This window comes from Leuresthes tenuis, unplaced genomic scaffold (assembly GCF_036924035.1).
Source record: "Leuresthes tenuis unplaced genomic scaffold, fLeuTen1.0.hap1 SCAF_4, whole genome shotgun sequence".
Taxonomy (NCBI): domain Eukaryota; kingdom Metazoa; phylum Chordata; class Actinopteri; order Atheriniformes; family Atherinopsidae; genus Leuresthes; species Leuresthes tenuis.
In genome coordinates, this window is record NW_027325358.1 from 18,170,850 (window position 1) to 18,192,305 (window position 21,456).

The 21,456-nt window shown below is 43.9% G+C and overlaps 1 protein-coding gene across 1 annotated transcript; it reads right to left on the minus strand.

Annotated features, from left to right (window-relative positions):
* Positions 1-10,693: 10,693 nt before the first annotated feature.
* mmaa (metabolism of cobalamin associated A) lies at positions 10,694-20,971 on the minus strand. The gene is made up of 7 exons (XM_072384902.1): positions 20,959-20,971; positions 20,157-20,583; positions 19,096-19,218; positions 18,754-18,924; positions 18,098-18,183; positions 15,864-16,013; positions 10,694-11,970 (listed from the first exon to the last, which is right to left on the minus strand). Exons 2-7 carry the CDS (start codon positions 20,560-20,562, stop codon positions 11,674-11,676), a joined length of 1,233 nt encoding a protein of 410 aa, XP_072241003.1. The 5' UTR covers positions 20,563-20,583; positions 20,959-20,971; the 3' UTR covers positions 10,694-11,673.
* Between the last annotated feature and the right edge of the window lie 485 nt (positions 20,972-21,456).

Below are 21,456 nucleotides of genomic sequence, written 5' to 3' on the forward strand. Positions count from 1 at the left end.
CTGAACTGCTACTAAATGGGCCATGTCCTGAACTGTTTTCCCAGCAACAATTAACTACGCTCAGATTCCTCCATCCCAATTGAGTAAGGATTTCAAAGGCCTTGATGCCTGTTCAATATTCCTGTCAGAGGGAAATAATATTAATGGAAGAAGTTAAAAGAGACCAACAGTTTGTTTTTAGGCCGATAAGAGCGGCACAAAGAGCTGATACCATCCAGCAGCGACACGCGTTGAGGAATGTGGCATTCTCCGATTTATAACAGTGGCATGCCATTATAATAATAAGGAATAGGATCTGTCACGGTGTCTAGCTGGTGTTTTTTTATTAGACCGATGGGAGGTCTCTCTGTCTCTCCTTCCTGTGTTGTAGTAATGAAAGTTACAGCACGTTCTCGCCCAGCCAAAGGTTGGCCCTGCCTAATGAAAACAGATGAAGCAGAGATAAAGTGTTTGCCGACATTAAGGGACTCATTTATCACCGTTAGGCCCCGAGCTATAGAACACCTTGGTCTGGAGCTCTCCTTTAACAGGCCCTGCCTCTCAGCACCCCGGTGTCTCGCTGCAGCCTCCCAAGCACATGCACCCCTCCGTTTTTTACCTTTCTTCCCTCTTACATTTGTTGCACGATTTCCATCATGCTCATAGATAATTCAACAGTTTCGTACACAGAGTCTCATCTACAGATTTTGCGGAGTTGGTTTTAACAGCAAATACAAAAGAGTTTTAGAGAGCGCTTTATCAAATCTAAAGGATTTGGTAGTCCTTGCGGGACATCCATCACCACACCCTTGATGTTGACCCATGCGGGTTCAACAGCCATCCAAAGCTGAATCTCCTCTGTGGAGGAGCCATGTTCTCATCTAGCTGCTCATCTTGCCTGTGTATTAATGAATCTTTTCGGCTGTGTTTAAAGCTGCTTAATTAAGTTCAAAGCAGCGCTTGGGGCACCGTGCGCCTGCTCAGCTGACCTCCCTATGAGTGGAAGTGTTGATTAGGAAGTAAAGAGACATGGAGGCACTGCAGGGGATGGCTATTGATTGGAAAGGATAGAAAAACTTAATCTGTGTGTTTTTGTTTTTTTTATTGGAATATTACTTTTTTAAAATTCATTTAACTGAATAATAACAACTCTCCTCCTGCGCTGACAGTTTGCTGAAATTGCAAACTAAGTGAGGAATTTCTGAGATGAGAGCAAACGTCAGAGTTTTCCCTCTTCCCAATAATAGCCCTTCACCCCAAGCCGAGCAGTCTGCACAATGTCGACCTTTCGACACCACCTCGCCAAAGTTGGCCGCTGTCGATCAATAGCGTGTTAGCTTTTTGTTTGTAGGTTCAGGCTGCCTTGGCTTTATTACAGCTACTGAGAGTCATGAGGGAGTCGTGCACTGCTTTGTGAGAGAGGAGCTCCCTCTTGTTTGCCAAAAGTGTAATCCCGCCGTGACCTGCCGCAACCCTGCCCTGAGAGGAAAGCTGCTTAGACAGAAGTGTGTGTCTGTGGGAGCTCCCAGCTGCCTGGCCTTTTTCTCTGTCTCCTATTTGCTCAAAACATGTATCTCACTCTTAGTTTTTGCCTTTACGGCATCATATCACGTAGTCTTCCTATCTCACCGAAACTCTCCTTTCCTTCCTTTTCTCCAGAACGACTCACCTTCTTTTTCTTTAATTTCACTGTGAACTCCATGCAAGCCTCATTCAGCATCTGTACCTCTAACACCCTCCGCTTCTCACTGTTCATTCATCCACCATCAAGGCTTTAAGCCTGTGAAAGAGCCAAGGATTTGCTAAGTGGAGACAGATCTTGCTTCTTTTTTTTTCTTTTTTCTTTCCCTCCAACAGAGAAAATAAACACACAAAGTCTTGCCATAGATCACCTTCGGTGCAGGGCTACAGAGCAGGACCACTGGTGCACAGGAAAGAGAAAATGAGGGGAGGAAAATGACCTCTGGAATCGATTTGGTTTGGGTTGTAGTAAGGGCTAAAACTGCGTGCAACACAGCCCCGCTGAGGCAGCTTGTTGAAAGAACAAGATTCTGAGATGAACTGTTGAATATGAAATTCCATGTTTATTCAATCCGTGATAGTCTGTGGAAGTTGTACAAGTTTGCCCAAGCTGCTGGGAGCACACACACTTTTATGCGAAGGGCGAGAAGATGTCACGTTCAAGCTTGTGCACAAAAAAAGGGGGGAGGGGAAGAAAAAGAAAAAACAATCTCCACCTGATGTACACCTCGGAGAGAAGCGGTGAGAAATGATCCGAGGACTCGTGTGGCGTGTCACCGACAAAAAGCTGGACACACATGGTGGGACATGTATTTACATGCATGTTTGGTGCCCAGCCCAGGGGCATAGCATCACTGCCTGCCTGCTCCCCCGCTGCGCCCGCTCCCCATTCTTTTGGGTGAGACGTCACTCGGCAGGGGTCAGCAGCAATCTGATTCAGGAAGCGCTGCGGGGGGTGTTTTGGGTGGAGGGAGGGGGAGGGATTACCCACAAGTCTCTGGGCCTGGCATATCTAGACTTAGGGCAGCCTGAATCAGCAGGGGGGGGCAGATCATACCCCCCCGCTGGCTGCTGCCTCAAATATAAAGCTAATGCTTGGCCATTTTAACTGGATGACAAACACAGAAGAGAAGAAGAAGGGGGCAGGAGGAGGAGGAGGAGGATGGTAATGGGCAGAGAGAGAGCAGCTTTACTTAAGTACGGTCATGTCTTTGAAATAGATAGGAAATAAGCCTGCCAACTCCCCTGTTGTTAGGTTCTGCTGTTACCATGGCATTCTGTGACTGTCACCAGCCATAGGTTACTTAGTTTCTATGGGTAACAATCAGCGCTGCACTTCACATCTACACTGGACCCACATATATCGCCCAGCAAACCTCAGCAGCTTAACAAAAGCTCCCGATTACAAATATTACCATTTCATTTTGAAACATTCCCCCTTTTTTTTTACCGCAGTGATTTCAAGTGATTTGGGGTCCGCGGAGTTCTAAAGTTAAGAGATTTTGTTAACAGAAGGTCAAGCCCAAACTAATAAGCCCCCTCATTTCTCTGGATGGAGTAATGAAGTAGAACCTGACCCCCAGCTGACCCCGGGAATCCAGAGAGGAGAAGTGGCCTGGAGACCAATTAGCCAAAAGTAAACTGAAACATAAAAACAGAGCGGACATTTATTAATAAATAGGATTCGAGAGTCACTAAAAAGCAGCTTCAAAGTGCCCCTATGTGAAAAGAATGAGCTTTGATGTTTTACACCCTCTGTCATAAAAAGTGAACTCTTGCAGGATAACAAGCTTCTTTTTCTTCTGCATTCCAGAGATGAGGGTTGATTATAACCTGGTTCGCTCCACTAATTATCTTGTGCACTTGAGCTTTTAATGATTTCCATGATTCAATTATCCCTAACCGAATTCCTGTCTTCAATCAATTAAAGCCATAGCTGCACGCTCATCCATCTTCTAATCAGGACACCGGGAATCCCTCCATCCATTCTCATTTGAGGAGGGACTGGGTCAAGCAAATTAAAAGAGTTCTGCATCCATCTAAGTCCTCTCATCCTTTTTTTTTTTTTAAGAACAACATTTTCTACCCTCTTTCTGTAGAAAATGAGTGAGTTTGGCGAAGGCTTGTTTGGGAAGGAGAATTGTTGTGTCACGCACACTGAAAATAAAATGCAGCCGAGCATTTTTAACCGACAGATGTTGAGCGGTGTGGGTCTAACTGCTGCCGCCTCGAATAAGCAAATTTGAGCTTTTTAAGCCAAAAAGCATGTGTCCCGCAGCACTCTGCTTGTGCTTCCTGATGTGAAGAAAATGAGTGACAGAGGCTGTTGTAGAAGACATTAACACCACACAGACACCAACATTCGTACATGAGCTCACACTGTTTGGCACCATCTGCTGGAACCCTGAGTAACACTTAGCCTGACTGGATTTTTTTTGTTTGTTTGTATGTTTTTTAGTCAAATTAAAGCAAAAGTGTTGATGGATTTGAGAAAAATTTTGAGGAAAAAAAGACTCGAATAATAATAATAATAAACATGATCCGTATCTAACGACACCGCAACAGTGGATCTGTTACTTTTGACAGAAAAGCTACGTCTGACTGATGAATGCAGCCTGTTTAGCCCGTTCACAGTCAGATTAGGGGAGGAAGAAGAAGGTGGACAGAAATGGTTGCCAAGGTGCTCGGATAGTCATTTAACCCTCATTGGTTGAGAGGGAAGCCAAGGGCAGCGCAGTCTTTTCTCATGCTGCTCTTTCCATCCCCATTATCTCCTCTGTCTCATCCCCGCACCCACCAATGTGGTTTCCTTGAAAGGGTTTAGCTTTCTGTTAAACGAAAATACCAAACTGTGCTCTCTCTGCGCAGACGCACACAGGATGTGGGCTAAAGATTAGGTTTGATGTTTTATCACCACGGAGCCTTTCTCCTCAGCAAAATCATTAAACAGCAGTGCCAGCTGCAGAGCAGAGCGTCAGGGGCAGTTTGGTCACATTTAACATCGAGGAAGATCAAACACAAATACAAGCCTGCAAGACTGCAGCGGCCTTGTCCGAGCGTCCCACTATGATGGGCTCTGTGGCAGAACGGCGGCTTAAAACTTCAATCTAATCACACGCAGCAGCAGAGTGCAACTGGGAAGCTTCAGATGTCTCCATTCAGAGGGTGATCTTTTTCTCAGAGCACTTGCTTTTCTTTTTTTTTTTTGGATGGCGGTGAGTGTGCATTCCCTGGCACAATTTTCAATAGAGCTCCCCCTGGAGTAGCAGCAGAATGGCTATCACAACAATTACACTGACAGCCCTTTTCTAAAGTGCACTTGATTTATTTGATTTAGCTAAGATTAATGGCCCTACCTCCAAGCGGGCCTGGATGAGATGTGCAGCACAACCCAGGCTTTCCTGCCGCAGACACACAGGTGTGGGGTCGCATCCAAACGCACACGTGCACACACACAAACATCATCTTTGGCCATTATCATCGAACAAAATCTTTCCTTGTTATCATAAGAACTGCGACTTTCAAACATCATTTCCCATATTTGGGATATTTCTTTAGATTATTTACTGTTTAGAAATTATAGGACTTGTATAGTCATATTGAAAATGAGTTCCTCTGTATTCCAAAGCACTTCTATAATGTATGATTTTGGGTTGACGTATAAATTTGGTAGTGGTTCCAAAATGGTGGTCCAACGTCTCACTGTGAGAGAGATTCTGAGACATCTATCTCGTGACCATAAAGAGCCTGAAACTAATTGCTGTTTGATGTACGAATAAAGGTTCATTTGTTTGCATTTGAGTTTAATCCCCTCTGAATCATAAGCTTCAACTGACTGGAGTTGCTGTATACCTGTTCTTCGGCCCTCTGGTTAACCTGTTAAACAATCAGATGAGATACATGTCACTGTTGTTTAAAAGTACACATACAATAATGTGTTTTTTGTTGACTTCTTTAACCAGATTTACTTTCAGTATTGGCAGCAATAAAACTGTTGTGCATAACAGTGATCTAATTTCGGCATTCAGCAATAAAATCATTGCTAACTAAATCGGTGTGCTTCGATCTCTTTTTCAGTCTCACATGTTCCAAAACTGAACACAGACCCCAGTGTTGCCTGGGCTCACTGCTCAGAGCAAGACACCCACCCCCCTCCACTGTGTGCCAGGAAGCACTACGTCTGGCTATTGGCTGGCTGTTGCCAGGCCAGTGGTCCGGTACACAGTCCAGTGCAGTTGGCACTCATGCCTGCCCATCTGTCCGAGTTGACACGTTCGCTCCCATACCACTTGTCTGCGAGGATGAAATGTGCACTGGTGTCCTGGCAAGGCTCCCTAAAATGTCAACCTGGCGTGACAAACTCATGCCGCCCCTTGGACCTCACAGGCCTGGTTGTGTGGGGCGCTGCCCCGAATCAGACAGGGAGCCAGGAACACACCACGGTTACAATAACCACTGATGGACTGCTGTGGCGCTACCATCTTGTCCGGGGTGGATGGAGCTTGTTCGGTTGGGGTGGCGGATGACATGTTCTCATTACAGGACTTAAACCTTACAAAAGTTGGCTACTAATGAGCTGAGTGTGAGCCACTGGAGGGAAATTAGGCATTGTGAGGGTTTAGGACCCTTTGTTGATGCATTCTCATTAAAAAATTGTTATGAATTAAACAATTTGTAACTTGGCATCTCCTCTTACAAGCCAAAAACAATGCATGTAAAAGAAAAACAACATGCACGACATATTTACTGTTGTCTGAGCAGATGGTCTAAGAGGTGTTTTGAGGGTCCAATGTTGGCTGACTCTGGTCCTGCTGCCCCTCAGGCCAGTAACTGTAAGTGGTCATTAACACGAGGAACAGGCCATGCCAGGAGAAAAGGGAGTCCAACAGTAGTTAACGGCCACTATCCAGTTAAATCCTCCTCCTCGGTGCTAAAGACCAACAACTACAGCCTTTCTATTGTAAGACCTTGAGGAGAGAAAACGCCATAGCTTTGCAAGCAAAGGAACATAGCGAGTAGAGGTGTATCTCTGTGCCTCACGGCTCTCTTTCGCTGAATCTAAGGTTACAGCCAGAGCGTCTGGCAGTTATCCATACATGGTGAATCATGGCATTTGTGTGCCTGTGTGTGTGTGTGTGTGAACATGTGCATGTGTGCGCGCAGATGAGCTGTGGACAGGTATGACAGGCTGACCTCCACGTGTTACCAGGAGAGTGTGTGGCCCAGTGTTACCTGTCAAAACATGGGCTGCCTGGATCCCTTCAGCACCAGCCTGACCAGGCCACTGGGCAGCCAGAAATAATAGAGACTGGCAAGAGGGCAATGATGGGTCAGATGGAGGGAGAGAGGAAGAAGAGGCGGGTGGGGGGGAGGGGCATATGACAGGAGGATTCATGGAGGCAAGAAGGCAGGAGAGTGATGGGAAGAGAGTACATAAATGTTTACTGTAGTGAGAATTATGACATGGGTGTAAGTGGGTCAATCAATGTGTAAAGAGTGGACTGCAGGGAAGGTGGCGGCAGTTATCTCCCACTGAGCCTCTTTAGAGAGCTAAAAATTACAAATGAAGTAAGTGAAGAAAGACAGGAGGAAATCTCTCATCTCAGTCGCTATCGGTCACCCTCAAACGAGAAAAATAAGCCCCAGGTCTAACGAGGCAAAATCACCTCGCATCGCTTCCCATTTGTTTTTGAGTCCCAGTTTAGCTTAGCGAGTACATATCGATGTGCAGCTACTCGCCCGCAGAGATCGCAGAGCTGAATTCACTCAGGCAGGCTTGGCCAGCAATTAAAGTGCTGGATTAAGAGTGATTGCATTTTATGTCCTGAGGAGGCGCTGCCTGCCATCTTGAGAGGTCTCATTAACATGGCTGCCGTGGGCTGTACTGAGCACTGCCATAGGCAGTTAAAAAATAATGGACACATCATCAGCGTTAATGTCTTGTACCTGGAGTGGAGAAGATTTTATAATCACTATTGTGAAGGGCCACCGGCTGCCAGTTGTGCAGCAGAGAAAGGCTGGATGAAGATAACCCTTTTTCCTGACCAGACCCCTGTGTGTGTTTTTTTGATCAGCCACTACACGTGGGGAGTCTGAGCAGCTGGATTTCATTAATTGAGTGCTGGCAGCGCTCTGCTCTGGCGGCAGGGGTGAGTCACACTGGTGGGATTGGTCTCTCTCTCCCTGATATCATCTTCCAACCATAACTACAAATAATTATTCACTCAAATCCATTACCGGGGGTCAATCAAGTTCCCCAATCTGTTCTAAAGTCCAATTACTGGCGCCAAGGCTCTATTCGCGCCTTCCTGCAGATGAAGGCCTTACCCACAGGCTGCCCTGTAAATTACACATAGGAAACAGCGGAGTGTGCATGTGTGGGAGACTGAGCCTCCTCAGGTGTATAATAAAGCAGAGGTACCTACTGGTCTCCCTGGGGCATTCTGACCGAACCATCCAGCAATCTTCACCAGGTTAAACAGAATTAGCCCATGCAATGAGATGCACTTTGAACACCAACTGTGTCTCATCGCTCTACAGGCTAGAGAGCACACAGCATGCGCAGCACAGTCTGGTATTAACATCCATCTCAGCAGTTGATATAATAAGACATGTCGCTATAAGGGTCTTCTTATAAAGAGGCTGCACGGTGACCCATCAGAGCAGAATAATGAGTGGGGTGCTACATCTACAAGCGTGTGCACACATACTCAGAGTCGAGCTGCAGCTCTCCAGTCCCATTAGCGTGTGGCTCACTACATCGTTTTGTGGCTGTCTTGAAAGTGAGTCCCAGCTTGGAAGAAATGCTTCTCACACACTCATCTGTCACAACAGAGGGATGGCGACGCAGCCAGCCGAGTCAGAGCGGCTGGGTGGGCAACAAGGCAGGCTGTGTAAGAGGATGCGTGTGTGTGTGTGTGTGTGTGAGAGAGAGTGAGAGTGAGACAGGGGGATGGATGCCTTGTATGTACGTGCAAGATGTGTAGGTGGAGAGCTGCACGGGTGTTCATGTGTGTAAAAGAAGGGAAGGAGGATGGGTAAGTGAGATGCTATGGGCTTGTGCGGGGGGAGCAGAGCAAACACAGCAGGGGCGGCAGAGGGTTTGTGGATCAGCAGCCCATGACCGGTTGTCACACACACACACACACAGTTTCCAAATCAGCCAGGTAGCAGAGCCAGTCTGACATTTTCCTCTTTGTCAGGCTTCTCTCACTCTCTGATCTGAGAGGAATCAACCAAACTCTTAACACCGAAGCAACCAGAGTGAATAAAAAAAACAGATGTCTGTCCAAGCTACGACATGCATGCTTTGCTAGCATTTTTAGCGGTCTCGTTTCCTGGCGTTCTCTCCAGACTTTGTGAGGAAAAAGCAGAATTTTTTTAAAAATCAAAACAATATGAGGGCATTGTTTAGACTGCAGACTGCTGACACAAAGAAGTTCTGTCAATCTAAGACCCTCCATTAAACATTATAACAACCTCATCAAAGAGCCAGCCTCTATCCCCTGCTTACATTCAAAAGATCCAGAAAAATGCCAAACACATGTGCACAGGCACTGTGTTTAGGCTAAGATGGCCGAACACAAGTCTGCTGCATTTGAGTTAATCTTCCTTATTGAAACCGTATGGTGTTGTTTACACTGGAGACAACTGAGTGCATATGTATATGCCTTTCTGTGTGTGTGTTTGTGTGGATTCAGAGTTGCAGAACTCACTGTTCCCTTTTGCAAAGCCAGAGCAGTTACAGTGTGTATGTGTTCGTGTCAGCATGATGGAGGAGAAGGGAGTTACTCAGACCTAATGAATCCATCTGCATTCAAGGGGCATTCTTCCTCTCGTATGCAGGCGGGAGCAAACGAGCAGCGACCTGGGAGCCCGTCCAGCGGTCAGGGGGTGGATCAGACTCAGTATTTCCAAAGCAGACTGGCAAGGACAAAGACGCACAAGTATTGAATTCACCTGATTTTTTTTCCCTTCAGATACAGGCCGCTCTCACATAGAGGACTGAGGTAGTAAGCTGTTCAGTCACACTCTCAGCCCTCCTGTTCTGTGCTGTAGGAGGCAAAGCTCCTGTCTGTTTTACAGTGAGAATTGATGTAGCCGAGGTGGGGGGTTCGCATATACAGAGAGCTGAGACGTGCTACAGGAAAGTGGCAGCTGTTGATGTCCTCACCCCTGAGTGACCTGGCACCCTAGGCAACCTCCATGAAGAATGAATGGAGGGCAGGAGGCGGGGGCGTGAAGAAGGGGAGGGTGCTTGGTGCGGAGTGCCCGTTATTAGGCTAATGAATCCAAAAGGTAAGCAGTATTTGGGAGACCTCTAGTGGTTGAAAACTTACAATTTATCTCAAAAGGACCATACAGTCATGTGAAAAAGGAAAGTTACACCCTCATCAATTCTAAGGTTTTATTCATCAGGATATCATTAAAAAAAAACAACATCCGGTCCTTAGCAGGTTGGAAAATTTGGTAAACATAACCTCAGATAAAATTCTACACCTGACATATCACGTGTCATTATTTATCTGACATTATTTAACTGCAATGCAGATAAAAATAACATGAATGCATTTGATAATATTGAACCCATTTGTCACCTTTGGTCTGCCGCTGATGTGGGGAAAAGTCATTCATGCCTTCTTTCATCTTTGCAAGTGCTAGAAATATAGCTGCTGGGCTTTTAAATAAGTAAATAAAAGAAATTGCCACTAAATCTTTTTTTTTTTACACTCAGGGTTTGAAAAAAGGTCTCTGTCCTGATCTAAAGAGGGAAGAGGTGATCCTTAAATCATCTCTTCCCTCCAAGTTAGGTCTAAACCGTTGAGCTGATTTATCAGTTACACGATCTTCAAAAACGTAATACCTTTTGATTATTCACACATCATTAAAATCATTTTTCAAGTAAAAAAAGCCTTACATTTATGGGTTCCGACTCCTTTAGGTTAATCAAAGAGAGGCAGTCCTCAGATAACTTTGGACGTGAAAACTTTGGACATGATTAATTACGGACCATTTGTCACTTTTTAATCAATCTAAAGATGACTCGCAAACTGATGGATGAAGTTAGTGCCCTACCTTTGCACAGATTAATGTTGTGATTGGGAAACAACATTTTGACATGCATCACTGACATTTGATTTTATTGGGACTAATACAGCCCAGTGCAGCAGCTGCGCCGAAGTTATGCGGATTCTCTTTGCCTTCAGTTCTCCGGTGGTGTCCAGGTGCATTGTGAAGTTAATTCTGAAAATATTAAAGTGTGTTTTGCCTGAATTAGAAGCAACCATATAGCTGACTCATTCAGAGGAGAGCTAGCGCGGACATCTGTGGCTCCACAGAGAGGAAAAGAAATTTCATTAAACCTCTTGACAAATCTCAAGACTAATATTCATAGAGGTAACATCGCGGCCCCCTTTTTTCATATCGTGAGCAAACACAAGAAGAGAGAAAAACTTGGCAGTGGCACATTTAATGGTATTCACTGATCTATTCAGGATTCATTTCACTTTTTTTATGCGTACTCTAAAAAAATTTTAAAAACCAAACACCAAGATAAAAATGTGTCCGCGACAGTTTGACAAGAGGTGCCACAATAAATCCCATCTCCGTCACCCTGATTTTTTCATTAACACTTTTATTTTTCACTAGGAAAACTTTTCACCACTGCATTAATGACACCGGTGCTGTGAACAAGCTTCAGCTTCACAGTTCAATGATGCCGTTGGTAATAGTGAGGGGTTTATGAACAAAGTGAGCTTCAACTGCAACAGCATGACCTTAAAAAAAACAGCTTTACACGCCTCATTACAACAGTTTGTGAAGGTCTGTCGCGTTCATACGAGAACACAAACCAGGTATCTGCTTTTAGGCAAACGACTAAGTAGCATCTGATACCTCGCGACACAAATAAAAGTTTCTTTTTGCCCCTGGTGAATGTGTCTTTCAGCTGTGACCGGAAAGTGACAGCAGCTGTCCGCACTCTCCTCCTTTTCCGTTTTGGATGAAATCATTTAATGATTAAGATTTCTGCAGTGGGCTGAATTGTATCTCGGGTCTTTCTAAAAGTAAGAAGAACAAGGCTGCTTCTCTTTGTACAAACCACAAAATAAATCGGGGTTACACATTTGGTTCTGGTTTTGTTGGCACCTCGGCTCGGGTCATCCTTCTCAGTAACTATGATGATGATGACGACGTGGTGAAGGCTTTGAGAAGCATGTCAGCAGCCAGTCCAGGAGAGATGACTCCTCTAGTGACCTTCTCCTCGAGGCCAGGAAGAGCCTCCCTGACGCTCGGGTGGTTTTGGAAGTGGCAGAGGACGTTGTCCTGGATCAAACTCCACATCCAGACCCTCTGCTGGGCCCTCCGCCGGCCCTGCAGTTCACCGTTGGTCAACATGGTGTCCCTGTACGACTCCATCTTGGCCCAGACCTTTGGGATGCCCTCAAAGGTTTGCGAGGAGGCCCGCACCACCTGAGGATGGAGTTTGGGATGGGGTGGGGATTGCATATGTGAACTTAAAGCCTGAAACACTGAGCTGACAACAATTCAACAGTAAAACCTGAGAATGTCTTCATCACAGCACACCGACGTCCACACTTTATGACCCTACGTAAGAGAGGAGTTCTCTCTAACTCAGAAAGTGCTCTTTATACGTCATGAAAGGCACAAAATACCTCATTTTTCCAAGGGAGAAAATGAAATTGAAAAAACATGGTTTAAATGAGCCTGACACAGCAGAAAGTTAACACATCACCATAACATCCCGAGTTTGGTTCCAGCTTGCATCTGTACTGTCAGCTATCCATTAAATGACAACATGTTAGAGACAAATCTGCTGACATGCACTTCTGTTATGGGTCGACTCATTTAGTGATACTTAAATTTGATTGTGTTGTTTATGACTCAGTGTGCGTGTGCATGGCTGTTTTTCTCCGTGTTGGCCCTGCCATGGATTGGTGACCTGTCTGGGGCGCTCGCCGATAGCAGCTGACATAGACTCCAGCCCCCCTGCCACCCGGAACTGGATTAAACGGGTTTAGAAAATGAGTGGATGGATGGATGTATGGATGGATGGATGTTCATGACTCTCAGGAAATTAGATGCATCTTTTTTCCTCTGTTTACTGGGATGCCAGTTTTATTCCTTTCACTGCTGTTAAGTGAAGACAGCCACATTTTCTATAATGCTTTAAAATGCCAGGGTTGATTAATATGCAGTGTATCCCATTAGAAACAAACACGAGCTCCTGAATATGCTTCAGCTGTTGTGTTTAATGCTGTATATGAAAAGCTGACTTTTCATCTTTTTGAGCCAATTAATACCAACTGAATCCGAGTCCTTTTTCTTTTTTCCCCTTTTTGTGTCAGTTTAATCTGTCCAAAGAAACTTTACCCAGCCAGAAGCCGCCATGTCCCCCTACAAAAGGGAGCATGAGTCTCACTAAAAACACACGGCGCACATAATCAGTCTTTGGGCAAACGTCACTTCCGTGTTTAGCACTTCAGCAAGCGACCATACGTCTCTCTTTAGAGGTTAATGAAAAACCCACGATGACTCACAGGGGGCAACATTTCATTTCAAAGCAGACACAGGGGTGCCTCGGATTTACTGAAACACGAAGAAGCAGATTCACGTGTAGGTTTAAGTCTTCAAAACGTGCCTACTGGAAACCTACGTTTCTGCATTTTGTTAGAAAATTCCACACAAGTGAATGAAGACGAAGACGGACTGAAGGACGAAAAGTTGGAAAAAAAAAAAAAAAAAAAGCTCCAAACATCCTCAATTAGGAGATGATTTGATAGCTCTAGAAGAATCAGACAGCCTTGCAAATATTGGGTGAAAATACTGGGTGTCTATGTTTAACAGAATCTGTGGATTTTGCACTGAATATTCCTCTTGACTCGGTAACAAAAAAGAACAAAGCAACAATGGTTTCCTTCTAATAGCACCTCATCAAGCAGATATTTGGTTTTTTTCCCCATCTCAGATAGCACAACCCATCCCAACAGAGGGGAGAGAAAGTATCAATAGCTTTAATCTCAGGGTTGCTGTCACCGTGCCTCCGACTTGGCTCAGCTAATCCACGACCCTTCCCAGTGTGAGTCAGCTGGACCGGCTTTTTCTCAAGAAAAAAATTAATAAAGAAAACAACCTGGGCGAACCCTTCCGAGAGAGATTATCAGTAATGTAGTACTCCACCTGACTGGGGAAAACAGAAGGTGCTACATCTTCTTTTAAAAACATGCTTGTTGGAGAGCTTTCTGAACATTTCCTTTATAAGTTTTTCATTTTGTGCACTGTTTTTCTTTTTCACCCCCGGATGTTTTGTAGCTTTTTAATCATCCAGTTTTTATTCATCCTTCAGTCCTCGGTGTCTTATCATTTCCACGTGGAAAAACCAAGTCCGCAAACACGTACAATATCATTTCGCTGTCATTCACCCCTCACTTTCACCACATTTCTATGCATAAATTATAGCTCTTATTGGAGCTTGCATCGTAAATCTGTATCCATTATGTGTTTAACTGTCCTGTTAATCATAAAATAACCATAATAATAATAATAATAGGTAAAGTTTGATACGATTTAACATGGATTCTTCTCATCTGGAAGGACGCTCACTTTGATTAATGACTATTTTCAAGTTTATTTTTGCCAAACGTGCGCACAACTGACCTATAGTGAACTATAAGTGAAGCCAACATCCTCCTCTTCAAAATATATAGACCTTCTCCTCTTAAATCCATTTAATCTATCAGAAAGTTTCCCTTTTGGTTTGTTTCCTTGTGATACAGCGAACAAAATTCAATAATCAGATAAGGGTTTTAGTTTGTTTTAAAAACAAAAAAGCATCTTTGCAAACTGCAACTCGGTAAAATGAATAATCTACTAGATGCTTCTTCTGATAAAAGAGAAAAAAATTTAAATGCAAATTCAGTTTGTGACTAGTTCAAGTACAACTTTGTTTCTAAAGCAAGATTACAGAGTTTTCTGAATATGTGATAGACTTATCTAATAAACAATAAAAAAGAAAGACAATGAAGCATGAAGAACAAGCGAGGGACAAGATCGTGTGATAAAATACTTGGTATTTAAATAAAACTCGACATAAAAACTAAAACCACCTGCCGTGGCCGTAATGCTGACTGTACCATCTCCATTCTGGATACTTCAACACTGAGAGCTGCCCTGCAGCACACGCTGCTTAACGATGCTGTTTGCAGGAGAAGATGGTCAAAAAATTAAAAAGTATTAAAAACTGGTACTTGAAGCAGTCGTGATGGAGTAAACAAATGAAACTGAGGAAGATTAAAGGAGGACTTCACAGTAGCAAGTGCAAAGCTGACATCTGGACAATTTTCTCAGTTCCAAACACCTTTATTTTAAATTAAAGGCAAGAAAAGGCATAAAAATAAAAAGAATCAATCAAAGAATTGTGTGGATAGCCAGAATGTGCAGGTGGTAAAGCTCAGAAGCCTGTGAACTCTACGCTAATTTCTACAAGAAATGAATTAATCAGATGGCGAAGAGACAGAAAAAGCTACCAAAACAACTATGGTAATCAATAAAACCTTAAAAAGTAAAAGGTTTTGAATATTCTCCCGCTTTAAAATATTCAAATGTTGCTGCGCTGGTCTGTTCACTCATTTAATAAATTAACCTCAAAGTTTCAGTTAGTGGAAACGAAGTCTAAAATAATCCTGAACTGAATTCAACAAACCAAAGGACTTGTTGACTAAACCAGTTGGTTGTGACCGTTAGCCTTATGTTCCCATCAGTTCTCACATATTACTCACACATCTGGCCCAAGAACTTGATATTTGTCATGTATTCATGCAAAGACAGAGACAGTGAGGAAAAAATACGCCATAGATCGTCCTGTTGGCCAAACGCAAACACATACAAGGAAGCAGAGATAACGATAAGTAAGAGTGGCTATAAGAGGAGCCCTTCAGCTTTTATGCAAGTGTGCAGGCTTCTAATCAGCAAAAAGCGTGACACAGCAGCCGAGTAGTCAGAGCGAAGGGGGGTGGGGGTGTCCTGGCAGCTTGCCCAGAAGGCAGATTCTGCACTGGCCTTAGAAAACAAAGGGAGAAGGCTATTCAGCGGGTGGGATGGGATACGCAGGGCGAGTGAACCACTGCAGTACAGAAAACACGATACTATGACGACGACATCATCATCTGCCCTTCCTCTTCTCATCCTGGGTCAGCTGACCTCACTGAGATCATCATCAAGCAGTAAATACCTCTGCAGCTGCCCATGTGTCTTTAAACGCTTCGGCGTTGTGTTGTTGATCCCTGCCCTCACTACGCCGTCTTAACACACATACGGGCAACCAGAATCTTACCCACAGCACCCACCTTAGGGTTCCAGGACTTCGACTTTTTCCTTAGCAGCTTGAGTGCACTGATGTATTCGGCCTGGATCCTCTTGGCCGGCACCACCAAGTCTCCGTCAGACTTCGTCACCACCACCAAGTCTGCCCTCTCGATGATGCCCCTTTTGATACCCTGGATGGAGATTTTGGCATTAGAGAGGTCAGTCACTAACTGTTCAAAACACTTTAAATAAATCTGATGTCTAGACACTCAAATCTCCTTGAAGCATCTGGGATGGAAGTGTGGTTTCCAGGCAGCAAGTTCACTTGTAAAAACAACCTATAAAGTCTTTGACATTCATCACTGATTTCCCCGTCTCAAATGTTTTCAAATGGAAAATAACACGAGAAGATCTGTGATGTGGGAATAAAAGTGACAAGATACAGTTGCAGCAGTAATCATTTGCTTTCTCTGAGCACAAAACTACAACATCCTTTTACAGCAGAACTTGAGAAGAGGCCCGATGAAAGCTGCGAGTGCATTCAGTCCGGTGATGACACTCGGATGCATTTGGTCTGGGCTCAGTTCGTGGCCGGCGTGTTTGGCCAAAGCTAAAAAGCAAACGGAAAATCCCAACAGTTGAAGCATGGAGGTGGGAGTGTGATGATAACTGCACGATGAGAAGGTTGCACCAAGACATTTAAAACAAAAAAAAAAAGGCAACATGAATGTCTGTAGCAGTGCCAGAATACCGCCTCATTTTCCAGCAGAACATTCCTCCATGACAGCAACTCAAAGTACACTGAAAACAACAAATAAAGTGAAAACTACGACTTGTTCAGGTACATAACCTGAACCGAGTCCAACCGAGCACCAGTATGGAGATATAGTATCCCTCTCTTTGTGAGAGTGGGGAAAAAAAAGGGGTGTTATTCAGGAAAAGCTCAAATTCAAGCTGCTAAAGAGAGGCGGATGGATGGATTCACACAAGTGTGGGTGTTCCTTAATACAAGGCCGGACTGTCTCATGACAACAGAGAGTGTATCTGTGCGAGGGAAGAGAGAGAAGGGACATGCTGCCATATCGTCACGCAGCACGGAGGTGTCCGTTGCTGTAAAGCGGTTCATCGTTTTTGTTTTCTAAGTGGGGCTGTGTGAAGCACTCATGAGGAGTCAGTGTGTGACATACAGCAGGCAGCGGGCAGAGCGTTCTCAGTTCAGAGCATCATGTAGGACTTTATCAGGACATGTTGGGCAGCCACAATGACGCAGAGCAACACAGACGTTCTTCGATTGGGAAAACAGTGACAAAATAAATGTCTGATGCAAAAGTAACACTTTGTAAAATTCACTGCAAAAGTGTTCAGTACAACTCTAATGACATTTTTGAGGTTTGAGTTGTTTGAGACGGTAAATCTTTGCTCTTCTGTGACCCTGTTGGAAATTCTACTCCGTCCACTGCAGCGGAGACACTGACAGGAGAACTTCCTGCAACCTCAGTTTGGTGGAAAAAAACAAAAAATAAAAAAAACTGGTGATCCCTTAAAGGTTTACAATAAAAACTACTGGAACGTTAAAGCCAAGGCATAGCAGCACAACGTATATGACATACATGTGTTCAGTACACAGACTGTGTTCAGTTCGGCTGTGATTCATATGTAATATCTGATGTAAATGTGCCGTCACATCAAAATGCAGTGAACAGTAGCTCTTATTATCATCAGTCCAGAGTAAAAGGACACAAGAACTAATATGACAACAGATGCCACTTCAGTCAATTACAGTAGTGTGCCACCATGGTCACACTAATATTAAACAATATCAATAAGATGACCTTATTAAGTCATCAATCTACAAAAAATTGCACCTTTTAAAATAACAACTATGTCACTAATGCATTTTTAAGCAATAATTCAGTTCTAATTCTAGATGGTCTTTATTTGCATCATCATATACACAATTACATGATTCAGTTCAGTGTATATGTGGTGGAAAATGGCAAATTGAGATTAAAGATCAGTTTTACTGAACATTTTTCAAGAGACCTGGGTTTAACTGAACTTTATTAAAAGGTTTGAATATATTTTCTTGTTCTCGTGTCGTTCTATTCACACAAGAGGTGTGAAGATATGTTGCAATGACTGGATATTATGTGGGTATTGTTTTCATCTTGGTTTTGCAGGACTTCTGAAGCCATTAAACAACCGAGCAGACGCTTTTTCAGCCCCAAACACACGTTTAACGACTTTGTTCAAGTTCCTGGTGCTCTTCACTGACCTGGAGTTCATCGCCCCCTGCTGGTGGAATCAGAAGCACAAACATGTCAACCATGTCCGCCACTGCAAATTCTGACTGGCCAACCCCTGAAAAAAAACAACAGAACATCTCAATCATCGCGGCCAAGCAGCAACACAGCCAAGCATGACACTGAATCATGCAGAAAATCAGATCAATATTTAAATGAAGGACCACACAGGCCCCAACCTAAAGCTAAATGCACAGCGTAAGTTCTGCTTTTATAGTCTCATATCTAAGGAGGCCACAATAGAAAGTTTTTGGTGGGGACTTGTTTAGCACTTGAGAAATGCCTTTGAATAATCATGAGTTGGGACAAACTTGAGATTGCTCGCAGTGAATAAATTCTATCCTCGAAATGCGAAGCAGGTGCGTGATGAGAGGATCTGGGTGTCACACTGAGCAAATTGTGTTGAAACCACTGACGATGAAAAAGTGTGTGGTGGCAGTTCCAACAAACATCATCTGTGACAAAGCATTACAGCACAAAATACAAATGCAAGAACTTGGAACTGCACTTTAACACAATGCTTGAGGTCTAGTCTTTTGTGCTGGACGGAAAATAGGGCTTTGTGACACCATCCGAGCAAATGAACCCAAGTAAAAAAAGGGTTTGCTATTAAATGACAGAGCCTTACCGACAGTCTCCACAAGAACAATGTCATATCCTGCCCCCTCACAGAGAACGACGGCCTCATTGGTCGTTCTGGTGACACCGCCGAGTGTCCCCGAGGCTGGTGACGGCCTGATGAAAGCGTTCATGTCTCTCGAGAGCTCAGTCATACGAGTTTTATCACCCAGCAGAGACCCTGCAACAGGAGGGATCAGTCAGCTTGCTGCGCCCTCACAGTGTGCGAGAAATAAAATAAATAAACGGAAGAGGAAAAAAAAACAAAAAAAAACAAAAAAAAAAAAAACAGCGCACAATAAAATAGATTCCTCTGATACATTCAGATACAACAAATTAGATGAGCCGTTACCTCCCGTGGTGCAGGAGGACGGGTCAACAGCCAGCACTGCCACTTTATGCCCGCGTTCCGTCAACATCTTTCCCACCACCTCGATGAAGGACGACTTTCCAGCTCCAGGAGGACCGGACAGACCTGGCAAAAAAAAAAAAAAGAAAAGAGAAAGACACACTCATCAATAAAAGCCAGCAAGAACTAAATGATCCAACCCGATTCGACGATATAATCAACAAGATGTGGTGCAGACGGGGATATATATATGCAAGTGTTTAGTTCTTGTCTGATGAACCGCCCTCACTCCATGTTTGGAAGATGAAGTAAATTACTTTAACAGAAACAACATTGGAAGGAAAACACGCACAAAAGCAAGAGATACGATGCTGCTGAATTTTTTTTTTTTATTATCTTTATTTCAGCTCCTGTGTTCATGAGCGCACAGAAGCTGTGTCCAATGAGACTTCAACAAACTATCTGACAAACACTGAACCTGGAGTTATGTGAATTCCATGCATGGAGCACTTGCTGGAGGGCAGCAGATGGAGACAGTCACTCGACACTTTTCTACCACAGGTAGTTACTCTTTTGAGAAACTAAAAATTCCTCTAGCAGCACTGACCGCAAAGGTACCAGATTGTTTAAATTAAGGTCCAGGTGTATTGCTCCAATGTGGCTCTTAAGGCCCAGACATAGATGTATTACCTCATTGTCAATCTGTCAGTGGATTTTTATTTTTATTTCATTTTTTAGGTAGATATGAATATTTGTCACAGATTGTCCCAAGAGTTAAAGGAGTATCCAAACCAAATGTTATTTAAACAGTTACTCCGAGTAAATGTATCCTGTTGATCTCTACTTTGTCCCTTCTATTCACTCACTGAGACAAACACAAGGTCACACACATTGGTACTGAACTACCACGCCAGGCTTCTTAACAGAGGACTGATCTGCCTACGCCTCCATAAAAGCACATCCTGCACCTGGTGAGCAGCAGCCTCAATACCATACCCTTCGACAAATTCTTTTCAGACCTATCCACAGTTTACACCAACACTCTCACGTTCAAAAGCACCCACCTACTCTGAAGGCCAGCGGCTTCCCTCCATTATGACTCTCCTGCTCCCTCTTGTATGCCAGCACCCTCTGCAGCAGCACCTGGGCCAGCTCTTTCTTTCTGGGATGCTGGGTCTCCACCAAAGTGATGGACTCAGCAAGAGACGCCCGCTGTCCTGAGATCAGTCCATCATACAGTTTATTCAGCAGTCTCTGCTCAGGCCCGCTCAGGTCCTGTATGTGCTGGCTGGCAGCCGCGCTGCTCACACCCCGCCAGTGGTGGCAGCTGTGACCCGGGACGGTGCTCCTGCTCCACTGGGTGGAAACTGTGAAGCCGCCTTGGTGAGAGCAGCATGTCCTGGTGACTGGGGGGACTATTAATGGACCACGGGAGATGTGGCGGAGAAGACAGAGGCCAAACCGTCTCATTTTGTGACCAAAGTGGAGCTTCTAGGAGAAAAAAAAAAACAAACAAAACACGGAAAAAAGTGCGTTGTTGGTTCGTTTATACTGATGAGCATCACCTAAAATGTCTCTGTAGAACAACAAAGTTAATTATCTTTTCTATTATTTTCATGTTGTGAAGATTAGAGCTACTTTAAGGTGAAAAAAAGGTGTTTTAGCCATGAGACAGCTAACGCTGAGTGCAAAAAGTTCCGTTTAAGTTAAACAGTTAACGTTTTCCATTTTAATCATTCTGGTATTACACCTCACATGAAGCCAGTGGTTTGTAGCTAACGTTAGTCGGTAAGTTAGTGAGTTTAAATGAAGCTGTCAACTACCCAAACAATCTATCCATAAAGTCAGAAAGCCACTCACTCTGACCTCGGACCAGCTGCACAGTGTTACGGATTACATATCACCCATGTTTCATTCATTCTCTTCCTGTTTCCGGTGACGTAGAACACCGCCCACAACTAAATGGAGCTAGTTCGTTGAATTCGTCTCCAAAATTAGAAATTATTTTAATTTGGGGGAATAACATAGATATCTAACAAGTAGGTAAACACGACTTTGCACTAAATTAGTTTTTAAAAATAAAATATTTTTGGACAGACCAGTAAATAAAATAAAAGATCGCAATAGAGAGTTTGACCCAGCAGAGGGAAGCAGAGACTAACGCTCACAGTGCATCTGCTCCAGCTGGCAGCAATATGTTGTTGATTTGTGAAATTTATGGCGGAATGTAAGTACATTTACTTTTGTACTGTACTTAACAGTTTTGATGTAGTTCCGTGTGCTTTCTACCACTTCTCTGCTATATTTTAGAAGCAAATATTGTGCAATGTAGCTGCTCAGCTGGTTACAGTAAGTTTTTAGAGC